This window comes from Panthera uncia (genome assembly GCF_023721935.1).
Source record: "Panthera uncia isolate 11264 chromosome B3 unlocalized genomic scaffold, Puncia_PCG_1.0 HiC_scaffold_1, whole genome shotgun sequence".
Lineage (NCBI taxonomy): Eukaryota > Metazoa > Chordata > Mammalia > Carnivora > Felidae > Panthera > Panthera uncia.
Window position 1 is genome coordinate 76,012,776 of NW_026057582.1, and position 20,592 is coordinate 76,033,367.

The 20,592-nt window shown below is 42.7% G+C and overlaps 1 protein-coding gene across 1 annotated transcript in view; it reads left to right on the forward strand.

The window, feature by feature from the left end:
- Window positions 1–5,781: 5,781 nt before the first annotated feature.
- Window positions 5,782–20,592, forward strand: part of AVEN (apoptosis and caspase activation inhibitor) — a 198,420-nt gene continuing 183,609 nt past the window's right edge. The window contains exons 1-2 of the mRNA XM_049614122.1: window positions 5,782–5,861; window positions 10,687–11,149. Coding sequence (XP_049470079.1) covers window positions 5,782–5,861; window positions 10,687–11,149 — 543 coding nt within the window. The remainder of the gene's footprint in view (window positions 5,862–10,686; window positions 11,150–20,592) is intronic.

Here is a 20,592-nt window from a genome sequence, read left to right on the forward strand (position 1 = left end):
GTCAGTCGACTTTGAGTAAAGCAGATTATCCTCCATAATGTGGGTGGGGCTCATTTAATCAGCTAATGGCCGAGTTCCTTCTGTCTCCAGATTACCTTTGGATACAAGACTACAACACTGACTCCTGCTGGAATTTCTAGTCTTTTAACCTGCACTGCACATTTTAGACTTGCTAAACCCCACAATCCTTAAAAATTAAAAAAAGTCTCTCCCTGTCTCTCTCTCTCATAAAAGAAATAAACACTTTGATAAATGGGGTAAAGATTATTTATAGTGGCAACGTGGTCTCTTAATCATACAACTGAATCTGGCAGTGGGCAGTGTCAGGTTCAAAACCTACCTCCAGGGGTGCCTGACTGGCTCCGTTGGGAGAACATGCAACTCTTAATCTTGGAGTTGTGAGTTTGAACCCCATGTTGGGTGTAGAGATTACTTAAAAAATAAAATCTTTAAAACAAAAAAACCCCTAGTTCCACTATTTACTGTATGGCTTTGGGCATGTTACTTAACCTCTTTAGGTCTCATATTTTTAAACTTAGAAGTGGGGATACTAAGAGTCCTTATTACCTCATTGGGTTGTTTAAGGATTAAACGAGATAATCCTCAATAAGTGTTTCACATAGAGCCTGACACAGGGGAATGTTCATTACAAAGTAGCCATCCCGCAGAAGGACATCAAAATGACTTTTCCTTTTGTGGGAGAGGGTCTGAGGCATGGTCTACTAAGGGACAAAGTGGTATAAAACGACAAGACAATACTCTCACAACCTTGAAGTGGCTGTTTTAGATGCTTCATGGTGCTAATGATACTTTCCCCTTTAGTTTTGGTAGTTGTGCTCCACCTTTAGGGACAGAACGAATTGTTCCCATCCACTAAAGCAGAATAACCTTGAAGAGAGCCAAGTTAACAGTCTTCTTCAAAGTCTGCTCATTAGATACTTGATTTCAAAAAATATATGATTGCATAGTCAAAGAAGCTGAGAAAATACACTATAGTATATAAATCTCACAGAGATTCAGAAGACACATGAGCCCAGAGAAGGCTGGGAGGTCCTGAAGTCAAGGACAGTATTGAATTTGGTTTAACACAGAGGTGGCTTCGAGTGTAAGTTTTTTTCAGAGGAACAACTGTTAGCATCCTGTGGCATCCGTGGAGCACAGCTGGGAGATGCATGTTTGTGGGAAACACGCTGAACCAAGAGTATGGAGATCTGAGTTCACATTTCAGCTAAAATCTTGTGATTTGACACAAATCTCTGGGCCTCACTTTCCCTACATATAAAATTAAGAGATTGGAATGAATGATTTGCTGTCTAAAATGCTTTCAAGCTCTCCCTATAGACTCGCTGTGGGAAATACTGGACAGTAGAGGAATTTTAGACCTCCGCTTCCCTCTACTGTCAGCCAGAGAAACAGCAGTCAGCTGCCGTCTGGAAGTTAATGCAGTGTAAGCAGCTCTCAGCGAATTTGGAGTCCTCAGGCTTCTCATCTGTTAAGCTAGGGTAACAGTATCTGTTCTCTCTTATCTTACAGATATGTTTTGAGGACTCCCAAATGAGGTAATGTAGGGAAACCACCACGTTGTATTCTGATGTCGGTTTGGGGTTGTAATTATTATAAAATGAAGGGTTAGTCTAGGTAAGTGGATCTCATCCACCGGCAGCTCATTAGAACCACCTGGGAGCTTTTGGAAACTACTAATGTCTAGACCCCACCCCAGCCCCGTTAACAGGTGTCTATGTGGGAGAGACTTGGACATGATGTCGTTTTGAAATTCCTGAGGTGATTCTCCCCTGAAGCCGGGGTGGAACACTAGTGGCCTCTCTAGATCCTTGCTACTCAAGGTGCAGTCGATTGATGGCCAGGCAGCACCCTGGAGCACGCTGGAAATGAAAAAGTCCCCAGGACTAGAATCAGTGCTTCTCAAAATGTAACATGCTTGTGCATTACCTGGAGGATCTAGTTAATCTGCAGAAGAGCAAAGTTTAAAATCCTACATTTCATCATCCCCATATCAACAGCTCCTGAGCATTCTGTCTATGCTGCTGACCCATGAGATGTACTTTATTTATTTATTATTATTATTATTATTTTTTTAAATTTTTAACGTTTATTTATTTTTGAGACAGAGAGAGACAGAGCATGAACGGAGGAGGGGCAGAGAGAGAGGGAGACACAGAATCGGAAGCAGGCTCCAGACTCTGAGCCATCAGCCCAGAGCCCGACGCGGGGCTCGAACTCACGGACTGTGAGATCGTGACCTGAGCCGAAGTCGGACGCCCAACTGACTGAGCCACTCAGGCGCCCCTATTTATTTATTATTATTATTATTTTTAATGTTCATTTATTTTTGAGAGAGCAAGAGAGAGACAGAGCATGAGCAGGGAAAGGGCAGAGAGAGAGAGGGGAGACACAGAATCCGTAGCAGGCTCCAGGCTCCGAGCCATCAGCACAGAGCCTGATGCCGGGCTCGAACTCATGAACTGCAAGATCATGACCTGAGCCGAAGTCAGAGGCTTAACTGACTGAAGTCAGAGGCGTTCCTGAACTGTACTATGAATAGCCAGACAGAGGATAATTGCTGATCTTCCTAGAAAAGGGCAACCATAGCTTTATACAGGTGCTATTAAAATTGGAATTTTCCAACTGAAATGTGCAATAACATTTGGATCCCCCCTGCCTTCCAAGGACATTTGAGTTATTTTTATTTCTCCTGTTTGAAATTAATACATACTTCCTTACCAGGTTTGCTTCTCTCTGTTCTTTCCATTCCCCCCCCACCCCCACCCCTGCCTCATGTTTGAAAGGGTGATCTTTCCTGATTCCTAAGTTGGTGGGAATGGACAGATCTTGTCACAGTCAAAGGCATATAAGGTAGGGACATGAGGTAGGTTCCATGACTTGAAGGACTGATTTTTTTGTGTGGGTGATAGTTGAGTGTGAAAACTGAGTTTCAAGCGTAACAGTCTTCCAAAATAAACATTTGAACCTTTAAAAGGTTTTTGAGTAAAAGATTATGTTTATGGAGGAGTAATTCTTGTTTTGGGGGGTTGTGGTCGTTACTGGGGGAGGGGGTGAGAATTCTTCTGAGCTCTTTTTTGGTTACTCAAATTTTAAAAGTTCCCATTTTCCGCAACTTTATGGAGAGTATGTTTATTTCTAGGGTGCTAGCATAGGCAGAGAGCAGTCACCCCTGGTTTATTTTCCACCCCCAAATAGAAGACAAACCCAGAACAATGAAAGTCTCCTTGTTCCCAACTCTGGCACATTGCTTCTTGCTTCTTTGCTATCAATAAGTTACAAAGGAAGGAAACCAACATAAACACCAAAAGAGGTAACACAATGTGTCAAATTAATTCTTTTCCTTGCTGGTGACCTTGATGACTTCTGAGGTTTTGCATGAGATATGCTTAGACCTTGCTTTTCTGACATACGTTTTCTCTGAGAAGCTTTATGTCTACTATGCTTTACTGTTTCTATAGCAACTGCAGTGGAAAATGTCAATAGCATCTACAATCTAGTGATATCAGGACATCATCACAACCAGCTCAGGTTGTTATGCAGAGTATTCATGAGCTGATCTTCTCCCAACCCCTTCCTTTTCAAGGATAAATCGAGAGAAAGTAAGCTTAAATACAGATGACAACATTGGGTTAGATGTCAGGAAGAACTTCCAGTGATGGAATGTAGGAGTAAAAGAGTTTCTGAACTTACCTTTTTTGTTTGTATTTTAAAGTAGGTGTATCTAACCTCTTTCAATTAATAGAATGCTGTCCAAAGATTTCTGGTGATTAAGAAATGACTTCTTAATGTTGTTGAAGCAATATCTGGGCCTGAATTTTAATGCAATGCATACTCTTTTAAAATTTCTTTTCTTAGGGTGCCTCGGTGAGTCAGTTGGTTAAGTGTCTGTCTCTTGATTTTGGCTCAGGTCATGGTACCACAGTTCATGAGGTCGGGCTCTGAGCTGACAGTGCAGAGCTTGCCTGGGATTCTCTCTCTCTTTTTCTCTCTGCCCCTCCCCTGATCTTTCTCTCTCAAAATAAACACACTTAAAAAATTTTTTTTTCAGTTTACTTATTTTGAGAGAGAGAGAGAGAAAATGAATAGGGGAGGAGCAGAAGAGGAGCAGAAAATGAATAGGAGAGAAAATGAGCAGGGGCAGGGGAGAGAGAGAGAGAGAGAGAGAGAGAGAGAGAGAGAGAGAATGCCTAGTAGCCTCTGCCCTCCGTGCTAAGTCCCATGCGGGGCTCTATCTCATGAACTGTAGATCCTGACCTCAGCTGAAGTTGGATTCTTAACCAACTGAGCCACCTAGGCGCTCTGTAAATAAATAAACATTTTTTAAATATGAAAAAAATAATATTTAAGAATATTTTTGAGAGAGAGAGTGCGAGAGAGCATGTGTGTATACGATGGGGGGGGGGGGGGGAGAGAGAGGGAAAGAATCCCAAGCAGGTTCCGTGATGTCCGCACAGAGCCTGATGCTGGGCTCGATCCCACGATCCATGAGATCATGACCTGAGCTGAAATCAGAAGTCGGATCCTCAACAGACTGAGCTACCCAGGTGCCCCATGTATTTATTATTTTTACTTGAAGTATAGGTGACATACAATATTATATTAATTTCAGGTATACAACATAGTGATCTGAAAGTTCTATATTTTCTGAAATGCTCACCATGATGAGCATAGTTACCATTTGTCACCATACAAAGTTATTACAATATTATTAATAACACTAAGTTCTAATTTTTTATTTTTATTTTTTGTTTTTAAGTTTTACTTATTATTTTAGTAATCTCTATACCTAATGTAGGGCTTGAACTCATGACCCTGAGATCAAGAGTCAGATGCTCTTCCGACTGAGTTAGCCAGGCGCCTTCCCCCCACCCCCGTAATAAGTTTTTAAAAACATATTCTGTGTTCACCACTGTGCTAGATTCCAGGGGGGCATATAAAAGAGATATACAGTAGTCCTTGCAGTAAAGGAGTTAGACATCTACAGTTCTAAGAAAAAGAGGATAGAAGAGTGAAGTCGTGCCTTTATACCACGACAACGTGACAGAAGTCTTACGGAGCACATCAAATGACTGTGTTTTCAGAGTAAGACAGGAAGACGGGTGGGACTACTTTACAAGACAGCATCAGCTGGAGCCATTCGGTGCGTGCCTGTGCCTCACCACGCCTTGGGGTTGCCTCTGCGGGTCGGAGCTCCTCCTGCTGAGACCAGCCTTGTCTTGTTGTTATCCCAGTGTGCTGGATAATATCATTTCCTGTGTGTGCCATGACATGAAACGGGCTGGGAGGTGCTGCCCAGACGGGTTTATGTGAGAATCTGGAAGTCCGGAAGCTCCGGACGGTATTGTCCAAGTCTTCCCCCTGACAGACTTAAAGGCATGGCGAATGTATTTATTTTTGCGTTCTGAGGGTAGTGTGTTGTTCCGGAAGCGGCAGCAAGACAGTCCGTGGAGGAGGGAGTTATGAACTGTATCAGATGAGGTGCATGGAACAAGAGCCTAGGACCAGGGCCTGACGATTGGACTTGCTTACATGGGGATCCGGGACAACCCTGGGAGGTCATTTGGTGAGATGGTGATGGTGAAGGCCTCGTGGAGCGGATTAGTGAACGGAGGACGCTGGAGACACTGCTGCAGAGGACTCTTCTGAGGAGCTTTGCTATAGAAATCCATTATGAAAATGGAATAGGATATGGGGCCAAGAGTTTTCTTGTTTTTGTTTTGTTTTAGAGAGGCAGAGGGATAGCATATTTGCACGCTAATGTGCATGATCCACTGGAAGGTAAAAACTGCCGAGCAGGACAGAGTGGGGGCAGTTGCTGGAGAGATGTCCTCGAGGAGGTGAGCAGGGATTGGACTTAGTGCAGTAATAGAGGCCCCGGGCTTCTCACGGGAGCAGAGACCCCTTTGTAGTAACCTGGAGAGGACACGGCAGGGCAGACGGGCACTGATGTAGGTAGTCTGTGAGTAATGGCAGTGGAAATTCTTTCCTGATTGCTTTCATTTCTCTGTGAAGTAGAAAGCAAGGTCAGCAGCTGAGAGTGGGGATGGAGGGAGAGAGAGGGAGGGAGCAAGTCGTGAATCCTGTATGTTGGGAGTTTGCCCCATTCATTTTCGCTTGTTCTGCGACTAGCTTTAGAGGCCTGGGCACTGTTGTGACCTTACAGGCAGTTCACTTGCTCTTATCTTTTTACCAGGTTCCAGGCTGAGGATTCTGGGCTGAAAGGAGAGTTCCTGGCCAGATTCCTCCCCCTGCAGTCCTGGAGCACTTTCCATAGTGGCTGTGGCTGTTCAAAAACATCTACTAGATACAGAGACCGCTTTTGGAGAGACCTTATCAATGTTCTCCAGTTTATACTGTTTATATACTAAGCATCAGAAATCAACAAAACTAGAAAATCTGCCTATGAAGAGAAGAATCAGGAAGATGCATATCCCTTGAACGTTTATTTGCAAAGGGACAGTGTTTTTTAATTTATTATTATTGTTAATGTTTTTATTTATTTTTGACAGAGAGAGAGACAGAGCATGAGCGAGGGAGGGGCAGAAAGAGAGGGAGACACAGAATCTGAAGCAGGCTCCAGGCTCTGAGCTGTCAGCACAGAGCCCGACACGGGGCTCAAACTCACAGACCTCGAGATCATGACCTGAGTCGAAGTCACTCAACTGATTGAGCCACCCAGGCGCCCCTTTAATTTATTATTAAAAAAGAGTTTTAGGGGCGCCTGGGTGGCGCAGTCGGTTAAGCGTCCGACTTCAGCCAGGTCACGATCTCGCGGTCCGTGAGTTCGAGCCCCGCGTCAGGCTCTGGGCTGATGGCTCGGAGCCTGGAGCCTGTTTCCGATTCTGTGTCTCCCTCTCTCTCTGCCCCTCCCCCGTTCATGCTCTGTCTCTCTCTGTCTCAAAAATAAAAAAAAAAATAAAAAAAAAAATAAAAAAAAAAAGAGTTTTAAGTCCTATCATAACATCCACTTTTATCAAACAGTGAGAATGTATAAGCTCGGGCTAGGAATTAGGTTTCTGGGTGATATTTGAAGGCTGAAATACTACCTTGATTCAGTGGTTCTCAAATTTAACCATGCATCTGAACCCCTGATGGGGATGGTTGTTAAACCACTGATTGCTGGGCCTCATCTCCAGTTTCTGATTCTTCGGTGAGGCCTGCAGATTTGCATGTCTAACAAGTTCCCAGGTAATGCTATGCTGCTGGTCCACATTTTGAAAACTATTGCCTTAAGCAATTAACTGCCTTTTTTTTTTTTTTTGTAATAAATCAAGTCATGTATATTAAAAAATATGCAAATAGTGCAGTTTATTTTCTTAAAGAGCCACCTATGTAATTCAGCATTTTCTTTTTGATATCTCATGAATACTACCTAAGGGAAAACTGAATTTTTTATTCATGCAACGGCATACGTTTAAAATCAGGAGTATCAAGTGAAAGCAATAGCAGGAAAAACCTTCCTTCCTTTTGTTATTTATAAAATCAAAAGGTCTCTGGGTTCTTGCAATGCAAGAAATTTTTTTTTTTTATCCTTGATGATCTCTTTACCACGTGGATCAGAATCAAATGAGGACAGCGTACTCAACATCTTAGAAGAACTTCAGCTAGAGGTGTCCTTCCAGTTAGGAGGGGTTAGCAGGGAGATCTCAGAATTCTCCACATCTAGGGGCGCCCGGGTGGCTCAGTTGGTGAAGCATATGACTCTTGGTTTCCGCTCAGGTCACGATCTCCATTTGGTTTGTGAGTTCCAGCCCAGCGTCGGGGGCTCTGCGCTGATAGTGTCGTGGAGCATTCTTGGGATTTCTCTCTCCTTCCCTCTTGACCCTCCCCGCCTTTCTCTCTGTCTCCCAAAAAGATAAATAAACATTAAAATACAAGAATTCTCCATATCTAAATACTCCTGGCTAAATTAAAAAAAAAAAAAAAAAAAAACTCAAAAGGACAGAAGGGGAAGGGGAGTAATATAGGCTCTGGACCTCTGGTGGCATCCGCGGCATAGACTTAAGAACACAGATTCTGCAACCAGACTGAATGGGTATAAATCCCAGTTCTGTCATTCATAAGTTTGAGCAAATTGTTTACAAAACTTTGCCAATTTCTGTGGTGTGCTTGAAACTGTGACCCATTTCAAGTTACCAACTTTGTCACTGAATGTAGAATTAGGATGAGATAATGTACCAAAACATTGTAATTCTTGGCTACACAGAAGATGGGGGTCCAGGCTGACCAATGTAGTCTTAAAACAAGCCTTTCTTATCTGTTTGTATCTTCTGTTAGCTCCTCTTTGGTGCACAGGGAAAAGGATACATTTGTTGTTACTATTCTCATCTTCCTGTTTAGTGTTCAGAGGTGGGACTATTGAATTTGAGAGTTTAGCATGGGGATGAATAACTTAATCCTGGGTGCTGACAGTCATTTCACAAATCGAGACATGGAAAAAAAATGAGGAAAATAGGGTATGGGGGAATAAAAAAAAGGGGGAAAGGCTGGAGATCAGTGGACAAGGAAAAGAAAAAGTTGATGTACTGTGTAAGACATAACAGTGTCCACTAACAAAAAATGTTAACTATGAAGACAACAAATTAACACAGAAAAATATAGAATATGTTAAAAAATACTGTTATGCTGACAACCTTCCCTGACACATCTCCCTCCACACTGTATTCTCTCTTGACTAAAGGCATCATTAACTACCAAGAAAGAAACCTGGGCATCACCTCCAACTTCTCACCCCCCAGCCCAATTACAATTGGACAAGGGGTCCTATCAATTTTCTCACTATCTGCCTCCTCAGCTCTGAACTTAATTTAGGCCCTAATCATTTGTGGCTGGGACTGTTCTAGTAGCTTCCTAATGGCTCTGCCTAGAGTTTGAATGCTCCTCTACAGAATGATTTTCTGAGTGTAGTGGTTAACAACATAGGCACAGACTGCCCTAGGTTCCAATCCTTCAATTATGTACTAGCTGTGTAGTCTTGGATGTTACTTAGATTCTTGATCTGTAAAACCGGGCCAACACTAGTACAACCTCCTAATGCTGCTGTGAGGTTTACATCAGGTGTTATGTAGGATGTACTCAGAACTGTACTCTGAACTATGCTCTGCATCACTATGTTTAAGATTTTTTCTTTCCAATCCTTCAGTGGTTCCTTCTGTTTAGAAAGCTCCCAGATCCCACTTATCAATGAGGCAAATTCCTGCTTAGCCATCAGGCCTTTGTTCAAGGTCGTATTTCTCATGAGGCCTTGGGCTATTCATTTAGGCCTAGTTTTTTTCTTCCTTTGGGCCTTCACCTTGAACCTCCCACTGCACTCAGCACTCCAGAGCAATCATCTGTTTAGAGGGTTATCCTTACAGAAAGCAAGCTACTCAGGGAGCCTGGGTGGCTCAGTTAAGTGTCTGACTTTGGCTCAGGTCATGATCTCATGGTTCATGAGTTTGAGCTTCTCATCTGGCTCTGTGCTGACAGCTCAAATCCTGGAGACTGCTTCACATTCTGTCTCCTTCTCTCTCCGCCCCTCCCTGGCTTACACTCTGTCTCCCTCTCTCGAAATTAAATAAACATAAAATAAATAAATAAATAAAAGAGCTTCTTGAGGGCAGGGATTGTTTTTTTTGTTTGTTTGTTTTTTTTTTTTGTAAATCTCCAGGACAAAAGCAGTGTGGCTGGCAAAGGGAAGACGATTAGAAGTAATGAACAGTGTTAAGTACATATGGATATAAAAAAGGACTGAGAAGAGGGGAAAAAAAAACCCAATTGTTTTGCTAGGCTGATTGGATGATGGGAGTTTTAGTTAGCCCTTGTTTATGTCTATGTGGTTTCTGTAATACAAAGTTAAAAATGGCTCCCATGTATCCATATGAACAATTGCCCTTCTTCTCCTGGTTAAAAAAGTAGACTGGATAAATAAAATGGACTACCATTTAGCAATAAAAAGGAATATAATTATTCAATCATGGGTAAGTCGCACAAGTTTCTACTAAAGAAGTGATGACACACACACACACTGAATAGAATGTAGTGAGTCCACCTGAGTTAAAATGCCAGTTGTACCACATAAGGCAAATTGTTTAACCTCTAGGGTTGCTTCTCATCTGCAAATAAGAGTGACGCTAGTATCTACCTAAAAGGGCTGCCAGAATTAAACACTCAGGTGCTCAATAGGTGTGGGCTAAAGTAGTCATTATTACAGAAGTTCTTGCAAGGACTTCAGAGCCCTTCCACTCATCACCAGTTTTGCACTGTGCTATCCCAGCTGCCTGCTGCAGTCCACACCTCTCACCCGAGACCACCCCCCCCACCTTCTCCTCCATACCTCCTCCTGAACCCTGAGTTCAGAGTAATTTTAATAATTATACACATTCATGCTTGATAATTAAGAGATTAAACGGGGGAAAAAAGGAAAAATTAACTCACTGGGAGTCCCACCTTACCGTTAATTAACCTCTGCTTACATTCTGGTATATACTTTTTAGATTTTTTTCTAATGCAATTACACTCATATTCATAATTTTTTTTTTAACAAAAACGAGTTCCAATTATACAAACAATTTAACCCATCCATTTACTTTACTTTATAACCCGTCCTTGAGCCACGGTCCCTTCGCCAGACCCACCGAGTCCCCCACTTCCCGCTCCCACCAGTGGGCCTTTCCTCTGAAGCCCCAGCCTTCCCGGGGCCCCGGTTCCGGCCCCACCTGCCAGGCCCCGGGCCGCCCCGCCCCCGCCGCGGCCGGCTTCCATCCCCGGCCCCGCACCCCGCGCTCGCCGCCACCGGGGGCCTGTCGCTCGCGGCTCCTGCGAGCGACCTGTTTCCGGTGGGGCAAGGGCGTCTCCGCCGCGGCCCAGCTCCGGCGCGCTCAGCATCGCCGGCGGCGGCCAGATGCAGGCGGAGCGAGGAGCTCGGGGCGGCCGCGGACGCCGGCCGGGCCGCGACCGGCCGGGCGGGGACCGCGACCGCGAGCGGGCGGGAGCCGCAGCGGCGGTGGCGAGAGGCGGCGGGGACGGAGGCGGCCGCCGGGGTCGCGGTCGGGGCTTCCGCGGCGGCCGCGGAGGGCGAGGAGGAGGCGCCCCGCGAGGCGGCCGCCGGGAGCCAGGAGGCCGGGGCGCCTGGGCCAGAGCGCCGGTAAGAGGCGGCGGCTTGTGGGGTCCGGGCCGCGATTTCGTGGGACTGGGTCTGATGAGGCCCCGCCGCGAGTCAGGAGCCGCGAGCGGCTTGCTGGCCGCCGGCGAGCAGGGCGGCGGCGGCGGCACCTGCGCCTGCGCGGGACGGGCGGAGGGCGGCGGGGGCGCGCGCAGGGTGCGCACGTGGCGCGTCTGGGGCTGAGCCGCCGGTTGTCTCCCCGCCGGGGTGGCGCGGGAGTGGCCGCTCGGAGGGCTTCCCCAGCCTGCCCAAGTGGTCCGGGCCGGAATGGCTAAGAACGCCGGGGCCGAGGCTGTGTGTCAGGGTTGCAAGGCTAGCGGGCTTGTTGGTTTCGGGTGGAGTGTCACCGGTATTGACCCTTGTGGTGTGGGGGTGCGGCCAGCGCTTGGTCTGGAGGAACTGAGACTTGGGCAGCCTTACAGTATGGGCAGATGTTCCTGTTACTAGGAGGGCGGGGATTTTTTTTTTTTTTTTTTTTTTTTTTTTGATCTGTTGTGTTCACTGTGCAAGGTCTAGCACACGGTAGGATAATAAAGGTTTCCTGAAAGAATGCCCACCACGGACTGGACTCTATAGGATTTGGGAACAGGATCAGATACATAGTTCTCTCTCTTCTTTTAATAGCATAGTTCTTTTATTACACAAGTGTCGGAATCAGGGGTCACTGGCCTTCGTATTTAAAACTTTTTAATCAGGAAATGTTTCTGCAGTCGGGTCTGAATTTTAATAGCAATGTGATCGACCTTATTCACACGTTCATAGAAGGGCACTTAACAGCTTGGAGCAGGGCATGATAGGGGGCAAACTTCACTTATCTCCCAGCTAAAGGGGTTTGAGTACGGTCTTTTAGGAGCTGGTATTTTAACATTTGTACTGCAAAACGTACCTGTGCGGCACAGTGCTTGGGGCATCACTGATCCTTGGAGCCACCACCACTTCTGCCACTGTTACCACTATCATATTTTCAGCCCAAAACTGTGTATTTTTAATTATTGTGTGCATAGATTAAAACAAAATTTTGGTTGAGGCAAAATTTCTTGTTACTGAAATGTTTGGAGTATTTTAAGGGCATAGAAGGTTAAGATGTCCCTAAAGGTAGTAATTGTATACCGAAATACAGAGCTTGAAAAAAAATGAGAAAACTTAAAATTAAGTGTAACATACTTAACCTGGTTAGGATTAAAGTAGGAAATAAGTAAAATTTGAGGTATGAAGAAATTCTTAGGTTCAGTTGGCAGGAAATGATCAATCTAGTGCACACTGGCAACACATTTTATCCTCATAACAACTGTATACCGTGGACTCTTGAACAACACAGGCTTGTGGGTCCACTTACATGGGGATTCTTTTTCTTTTATAAACCAGTATAGTCCTGTTAATGTATTCTTTTCATTATTTTCTTAACGTTTTCTTTTCTCTAGTTTACTTTATTGTAAGAATACATTATCTAATACATATAACATACGAGTTATGTGTTAATTGACTGTTTACGTTATTGGTAAGGATTCCAGTCAACAGTAGGCTATTAGTGATTAAGTTTTGGGGGAATCAAAAATTATATGTGGAATTTTCCACAGCACCCCTATCCTAGGATATGTATAAGAATCAACTGTATATATGTTGCATATATATATATATATATATATATATATATATATGTAGTATAACTTTGTTACAACTTATTTTTTTAATTAAAAACATTTTTTTTAACATTCATTTTTGAGAAAGAGCGTGAGTGGGGGAGGGGCAGAGAGAGAGGGAGAGACAGAATCTGAAGCAGGCTCCAGGCTCCCAGCTGTCAGCACAGAGCCTGATGCGGGGCTTGAATCCACTGACAGTGAGATCATGACCTGAGCTGAAGTCGGACGCTCAACAGACCGAGCCAGCCAGGTGCTCCATAACTTATGTATTTATTACAACTTTATTTTTCTTAAATTTTTATTTTTTATTTTTTAGAGAGAGAGAGAGAGAGACAGAGTGCACACGAGTGGGGAAGAGGGACAGAAGGAGAGAGAGAGGCTCCACCCTCAGCACAGAGCCCAACGTGGGGCTCCATCCCACAACCCTGGGATCATGACCTGAGCCGAAATCAAAAGTTGGATGTTCAACCGACTGAGCTACCTTGGCACCCCACAACTTTATTTTTTAACTTTATAACAACTTCATTTTATATCTATTGTATATATAAAATCTTCAGTATTACCAATTAAAAATCTTCATTTTTAATTGACTTGCCCAAGCTTTTATAGCTAGTGGCAGAGCTGGAATTTATACTAAGCTGCTCTTGACTCAACTCTGTCTTATCTCTTACATTTTTGTGAACCAGTCACCTCTTAACTGAGAGCAAGGTAGATAGATGCTCCTTTGGCTGCAGGGATCATGTTTTAATAGTAATTGTACTAATGGTACCTTTGGTACTTACTACAGTGTCTGACACATAGGCGTTTCATAACAAGTGTCTTTAACCTGATAAATTGAGTGAATGAAGGTGCTTCTATCTTACTCATCTCTATGGAACTAAATTGAGTAAAATGATGGTATATTGTTTTGAGAATGAATAATATATTTTTTGATTTATGTTAATATTGTAACCTATTAAAATTTTGGGCTTTGATCCCTTTTTGGGATCGTCTTAAAAATCCCATCTTAGGGGCACCTGGGTGGCTCAGTCGGTTAAGCGTCCGACTTCGGCTCAGGTCATGATCTCACGGTCCGTGAGTTCGAGCCCCGTGTCGGGCTCTGTGCTGACCACTCAGAGCCTGGAGCCTGTTTCAGATTCTGTGTCTCCCTCTCTCTCTGACGCTCCCCCGTTCATGCTCTGTCTCTCTCTGTCTCAAAAATAAATAAACGTTAAAAAAATTAATTAAAAAAATCCCATCTTATATATTCTTTTGGGATTTTTTTTTTCCCTGCATAGTTTAATGATTCAGTGTGTCAGCATATGTAAATGTGTGGCACAGAGCTTGGGACATCACTGATCCCTGCAGCCATCACCACTTCTGCCACTGTTCCCACTATCATCCTATTTTGAGTCAAACCTGGATAAAGAGATGTTGGAAGAATTTCTTCCTTTTGGTTTGGTTTGTGATCTCTAAGTCCTTGCACTTCTTAGATTCTGAAGTACTATTCATCTTTAGGCTTGCTAGGAATACCATTCTTGGTGTGTAAAGATTAAGGGGGACAAGATTGATTGCCCTGCCTGAGGTCTCCTTGCTCTCCTATTGCATGTTGATTTGTGCCCCAAATGGAGAGTAATTGAAATGATCAGAAAGAAAGAAATTCATGATAGAGGTTTAGCTGTGTGAGGATCAGTTAGTTACCTAATTCCATAACTTAATGTTGTTTACACCTTTCGCTTTCTACTTTATTTTTTAAAAAAAAATTTTTTTTTTCAACATTTATTTATTTTTGGGACAGAGAGAGACAGAGCATGAACGGGGGAGGGGCAGAGAGAGAGGGAGACACAGAATCGGAAACAGGCTCCAGGCTCTGAGCCATCAGCCCAGAGCCTGACGCGGGGCTCGAACTCACGGAGTGCGAGATCGTGACCTGGCTGAAGTCAGACGCCCAACCGACTGCGCCACCCAGGCGCCCCTCTACTTTATTTTTTTAAGTTTATTTTTGAGAGAGAGAGAGAGAGAGAGAGAGCGTGCGCATGTGCGCGAACACAACTGGGGGAGGGGCAGAGAGAGAGAGGAGATGGAGAATCACAAGCAGATTCTGGGCTGTTAGCTCAGAGCCCCTTGCGGGGCCCAAACTCACAAATTGTGAGATCAGGACATGAGGCAAAGTCAAGAGTCCTAAGTTTAACCAATTGAGCCACCCAGGCACCCCTGTTTTCTATTTTCGACCACTACATACACGTGGCTTGTTAATGAAAATCAGGACAAAATAAGACTAAACAAGTACCAGACAAGTAATTCTCCAAGGGAACTTTACTGAACACATTGGGTCTGCTAGTCTCTTGCACTTAAATCATTCCCTGTGTAGATCATATGAACCCTAAGTTTACAGAGTTTGGGTAAGCATATCATAAGGCTAATTATCTCCATTGAATATCTATCTACTTGAAGCATGACATTGCACTGGATGTAGTCATTAACTTAAAGCATACTAGGATTTGTTAGTATTATACTTATCTTTTTATTTTTTTATTTTTGAGACAGAGCATGAATGGGGGAGGGGCAGAGAGAGAGGGAGACACAGAAGAGAGAGGGAGACACAGAATCGGAAGCAGGCTCCAGGCTCTGAGCCATCAGCCCAGAGCCCTGTCGGGCTCGAACTCACAGACCGTGAGATCGTGACCTGAGCTGAAGTCGGACGCTTAACCGACTGAGCCACCCAGGCACCCCTTATCTTTTTTTTATTAGTTTTTTTTAATGTTTAATTTTAGGTTTTTTTTAAATTTTTTTTTTTTTAACGTTTATTTATTTTTGAGACAGGGAGAGACAGCATGAATGGGGGAGGGTCAGAGAGAGGGAGACACAGAATCTGAAACAGGTTCCGGGCTCTGAGCTGTCAGCACAGAGCCTGACGCGGGGCTCGAACTCATGGACCGCGAGATCATGACCTGAGCCGAAGTCGGATGCTTAACTGACTGAGCCACCCAGGTGCCCCTGTTTTATTTTAGTTTTAAGAGAGACAGAGTGTGAGCAGGGGAGGGGCAGAGAGAGAGGGAGACACAGAATCTGAAGCAGGCTCCAGGCTCTGAGCTGTTAGCACAGAGTCCAACGCTGGGCTGGAACTCAGGAACTGTGAGATCATGACCTGAGCGGAAGTTGGTACTTAACCAACTGGGCCACCCAGGCATCCCATATACTTATCTTTCTGATGAGCTACTAGCAGAGAGGAACTCAAGGCCTATCGGTAGTCCTTGGATAACTCACAATTAGGAGAGGTTAACTAACTTATCCATTATCATGCAACCAGAAAATTACAGAGCCTGGATTCAACCCAAGCATTTTCGTTCCAGAACTGTTTTTTTCCACTGTGTCCCTAAGCTGTTTCTAGAGTGATTTGAGATTTGAAAGGTCAAGTGTGGCGGACTGTTGTATGATTCTTTCACACACCTTTGTTTTTCTGATGTTCCAAAATGGTGATCAGGATTGAAGGTAACACTGATGCCGTATTTGGTTATTGTGGATGTCGGCAGATCTTTGCTTTCTTGCTTCATGTTCAAATGGCAGCTGCTTTTAATCATTTTTAAATTATTTATGTCCAATTAAAGATAAGGCAGCTGTTTATAGCCACATTAAGGAGAGTAAGAACTTGGAGGTAACTTTTTTTTTCTGACCAAACTTTTGCTTTGCAAACAAAAATATAAATGCTTTGCCTGAATAGTAATTAATCCTAGATGCCCTTGACATTTTCATTGCTACTATTTCAGTAAAAGGGATATCTCTGACTTTGATATTCAAGTTTACCGTGAACCTGGAGGAAGAAAAGATGTCAAATCCAAGTTGCTGACAGGTTTCTATAGCATTTGCTCCTTCATTGTTGCTGAAAGGAGTGCCCCTCATTGTGCCAGCCAGACAGAGATGGAGAGTCCGTTAAAGCTCACACTTGATAGCCTCTAGGCTGTATTTCTTCCCTTTTCACAAAGCCTGACGTAAATTCACTTAGACACTGAATGTGCTCAAGTGTCCTAAAAGAAAATTGCTTTCAGAATAGCTCTTGGTAAGGGGTGCCTGGCTGGCTCAGATGGTGGAGCATACATCTCTTGATCTCGGGGTTGTAAGTTTGAGATTAGCTAAAAATAAAGTCTTTAAAAGAAGAAAAAAAAGATTAGTTCTTGGTAATCCATGAAATTGGCCCTTTCCTCTGCTGTAGACCACTCCTCAAACACGGTAACTACTTTGCTAATAACGTATACTGTTTTGAGATCTGTTTTTCTCACTGATCATTCTATCACTTACATATTTTTTACATTACAATATTTACATTATTGACACTTTCTGCTGGTATTCTGCTTAAAGTTTTTTTGATAAATTATCTATGACATTGTACTTTAACATTTACAGTTAATACTTTTGATCATTGGTTCATATAGTTTCAGAATGTAAAGTTTCCAGCATATTGTTGATTTGACATTTTAATTAATTGTATATTTGACATTTTAAATAGAACTGTCGCATCATTCTTATACCTGGATGGAGTCCAAATACTATAGTGGTTTGATATTCACCATCATCCATTTAAGAATCTCACATTAATAAACTTTTCAGCAGTGAGAAGATTTACATTATTTCTTATTCTTTTTATTTTGTTTTATTTTATTTTAAAGTTTCTTTATTTATTTTGAGAGAGACAGAGGCAGCACAAGTAGGAGAGGGGCAAGAGAGAGAGAATCCTAAGCAGGCTCTGCACTGTCAGTGCAGAGCCCAATAAGGGGCTCGAACCCACAAAGCCCTGAGATTGTGACCTGAGCTGAAACCATGAGTCGGACCCTCAACCTACTGAGCCACCCAGGTGCACCTTATTTTATGTTTTGAGTCCACATCTTCCTAGAACTTCATCTAATATATCTTCAAACTTGAAAAGCTTTTAGCAATCACTTCTTCCGCTTCCCTGTAACAAAAGCAGTTGTTACCCATAAGGGTAAAATTTTACTGTAAATGCATCTCATTTTCCCTAATGAGTTTAATTAGGTATCCATGGATAAATGTGGCTTATTGCCTGAACGAAATAGGATTCAGTGTCAGTTCTCTTCCCAATTAGATTTTTATACATGTAAGCATGAGGTCATGGTTGGAGCTTCATCATATGTGTCACTCAATTCTTTGAATACCTTTCTAATTCTATATCAAAATCATTATTATAAAAAAAAATTTTTTTTAATGATCTGTCATTTGACAACTGGATTAGGTTCTCCTTCAGTTTTGTCTAAAGCAAGGAATTGGAACCTTCCTGGTTTGCGGGACTTGTTACTCAGTCTTTAGAGTTATACTCTCTCAACATCTATACCTCTATTGAAAATTATCCCTTTGCTTGGGGCCTCAGGGAACGCACGACAGCCAGAGTGAGAATGGCTGAGCAGGGGTCGCCCGTCCTCAAGCGCTTTCTAAGACTGTTTTCGGTTGAGAGTATGGACACTGAAGATCTGAAACTTAATTCCCTTAAGAACTCCTTGCTCATATACCTTTTGAGAAATCTTCCTGAACCCCCAGGTGTATAGATACTCCATTTTGGGATTGTTGACTAAGAACACATTACTTACTCTTTTATTATTATATTATTATTATTATTATTATTTTAAGGATGATAGTTATTTACATGTATTTACCCAGAGGGATTTATTTATCTATTTATTTATTTATTTATTTATTTATTGGCGGGGGACGATGCACCACTTGTGGAGTATAGTTTCCAACTGTTGTCATTCTTAATGGTGTTTCTGTCTTTGTTTTAACTGATGCTCAGATGGAAAATGGCAAGCTCATAACTCTAGACTACCAGGATCTGTTTTCTGGGGAATTAGGTGCTAAGCCATTGGGCTTTCACTGTTTTCTCCAGAAAAGTAGTGATTATTTTCCACGATTCTGGGAAAGTGAGGTTTCCAGAGGCCTGGTTAGGTCATTTGGTCCTACCCACACCACAGCATGACTTTCTAGACTTGGTTTTTGTTTTTGTTTTTGTTTTTGTTTACTTTTTACAGTAAACTGTACCCCAGACATGTGGCTCAAACTCATGACCCCAAGACAGAGTTGCATGCTCTACCAACTGAGCCAGTCAGGCGCCCCCCTACCAAGACTTTTTTAAAAAAGAAATTAAGTGGTTGAAAATAGATTTTCTATTCAGATGTCACTGTTTCCTGATGTGCTTTGAAATATCAAAAGGAGAAATAAGGACCATACTGACACATACTTATTTCTATTTTATAGACACTATAGATACTTATTTGTATTTTATAGACATTAGATTCATTCTTTTTGAAATTTTATTTTCTTTTGTTAGAAGCCATTTGCGTGTGTGTGTGTGTGTGTGTGTGTGTGTGTGTTGAAGTACCAAGAACAAATGCTTTAATGCTGTTAATATTTTTTCTTTTGGGATGGAAATAATGTCAACAGTTTTGTTGGTCTCAGAATTTTTTATAAAGGTGTCATGGGGCAGTGCGTGGAAAATTGATATAGATAATCTTTCACTTTTGAGTGGGTGTCGAAGGATGTTGACAAGAAATACAAATCGATGTGTTTAATTTTATCCCAATGTTGCTGGGAGGCTGTTTTAGAATTTGACCAACCTGATGTCCATGAGCCTTAAATTTGCTTAAAAGACAATTTCTGTAAAAACAGCACTCCCAGGGATACTGTTTCCTACAATCCATATCATGTCATTGGTATATGCAAACAGTAGGAAAATTAAAAAAACATGTGGGAGATTGATAGAATGAATTCCCTGTTGTACATATTTAATCCTCTCTTTGGGTCCTCTTTCTGTGAAGGACTGATACAAGTGTGTCTGATCTATACTTTTGTTGTGTGAGAGATAGGGGGAGTGAGTGCACATGCATGTGTGCGTTGAGTGGGGGCGGGGGAGGAGAGAGTGAGAGAGAGGGAGAGAGAGAGAGGGAGAGAATCTCAAACAGGCTCCATTCCCAGCACAGAGCCCAACACAGGGCTCGATCCCATGACTGAGATCGTGACCCAAGCCGAAATCAAGAGTCGGACGCTCAGGCGACTGAGCCACCCAGGTGCCGCTGACCCATCTTCTTTAGTACCCAGTCAAACTTGTGTTGAAAGATAGCAAGCGCATTTTAATATTAATTTAAGCAAGGCATCATTGAGATGACAGGACTGTTACCAAAAATTCACACATATTCTTGGATTATCAGTGCCATGATTCCTCCATTTATTTACCTGTGGGAAGTTACTAATGTTGACAAATGTGATTCATGTGTGTATATTCTGTGAAATAATTAGTCACCATATTTAGGTTTCTATAATCTCTGGCTTGAAAGGATCATTAACAGTTACATTTTGGGAAAATTTAAAATAGCTAGTATTCACTATCACAGTGTAATGCAGTGCAGGTGTCATTTAAGTGGTAGATTTGGAGTCTGTGGCTCTGTTGTTCATCTAAAGGTCACATCCCAGTAGCTGGCTTCATGATATTGAGTACTAGGATATTTCATCCCCACTTTTTCATTTTTCTACAAGGCTGATAATAAAATAACATGTCTTTGTGTAATATTTGGGTTCATTAAAGCTTAGTCTTACTGAAAAGGGCTTAATCCCTGTCACAGGTATATAAATCTCAAATCCTTCCAAAGAGGTTATGAGTTTTCTGGGAGCAAAGCTTGATGACAAATGAATGTTTTTCTGAAGACAAAGCTCGGCTTCCTATTTTCCCTTAACTAATCTTCACTTCATTTTCAAGTTGTGTTTTGGTTGGCTGCTTCTTTATTATGCCAGTATGAATTTGCAGAA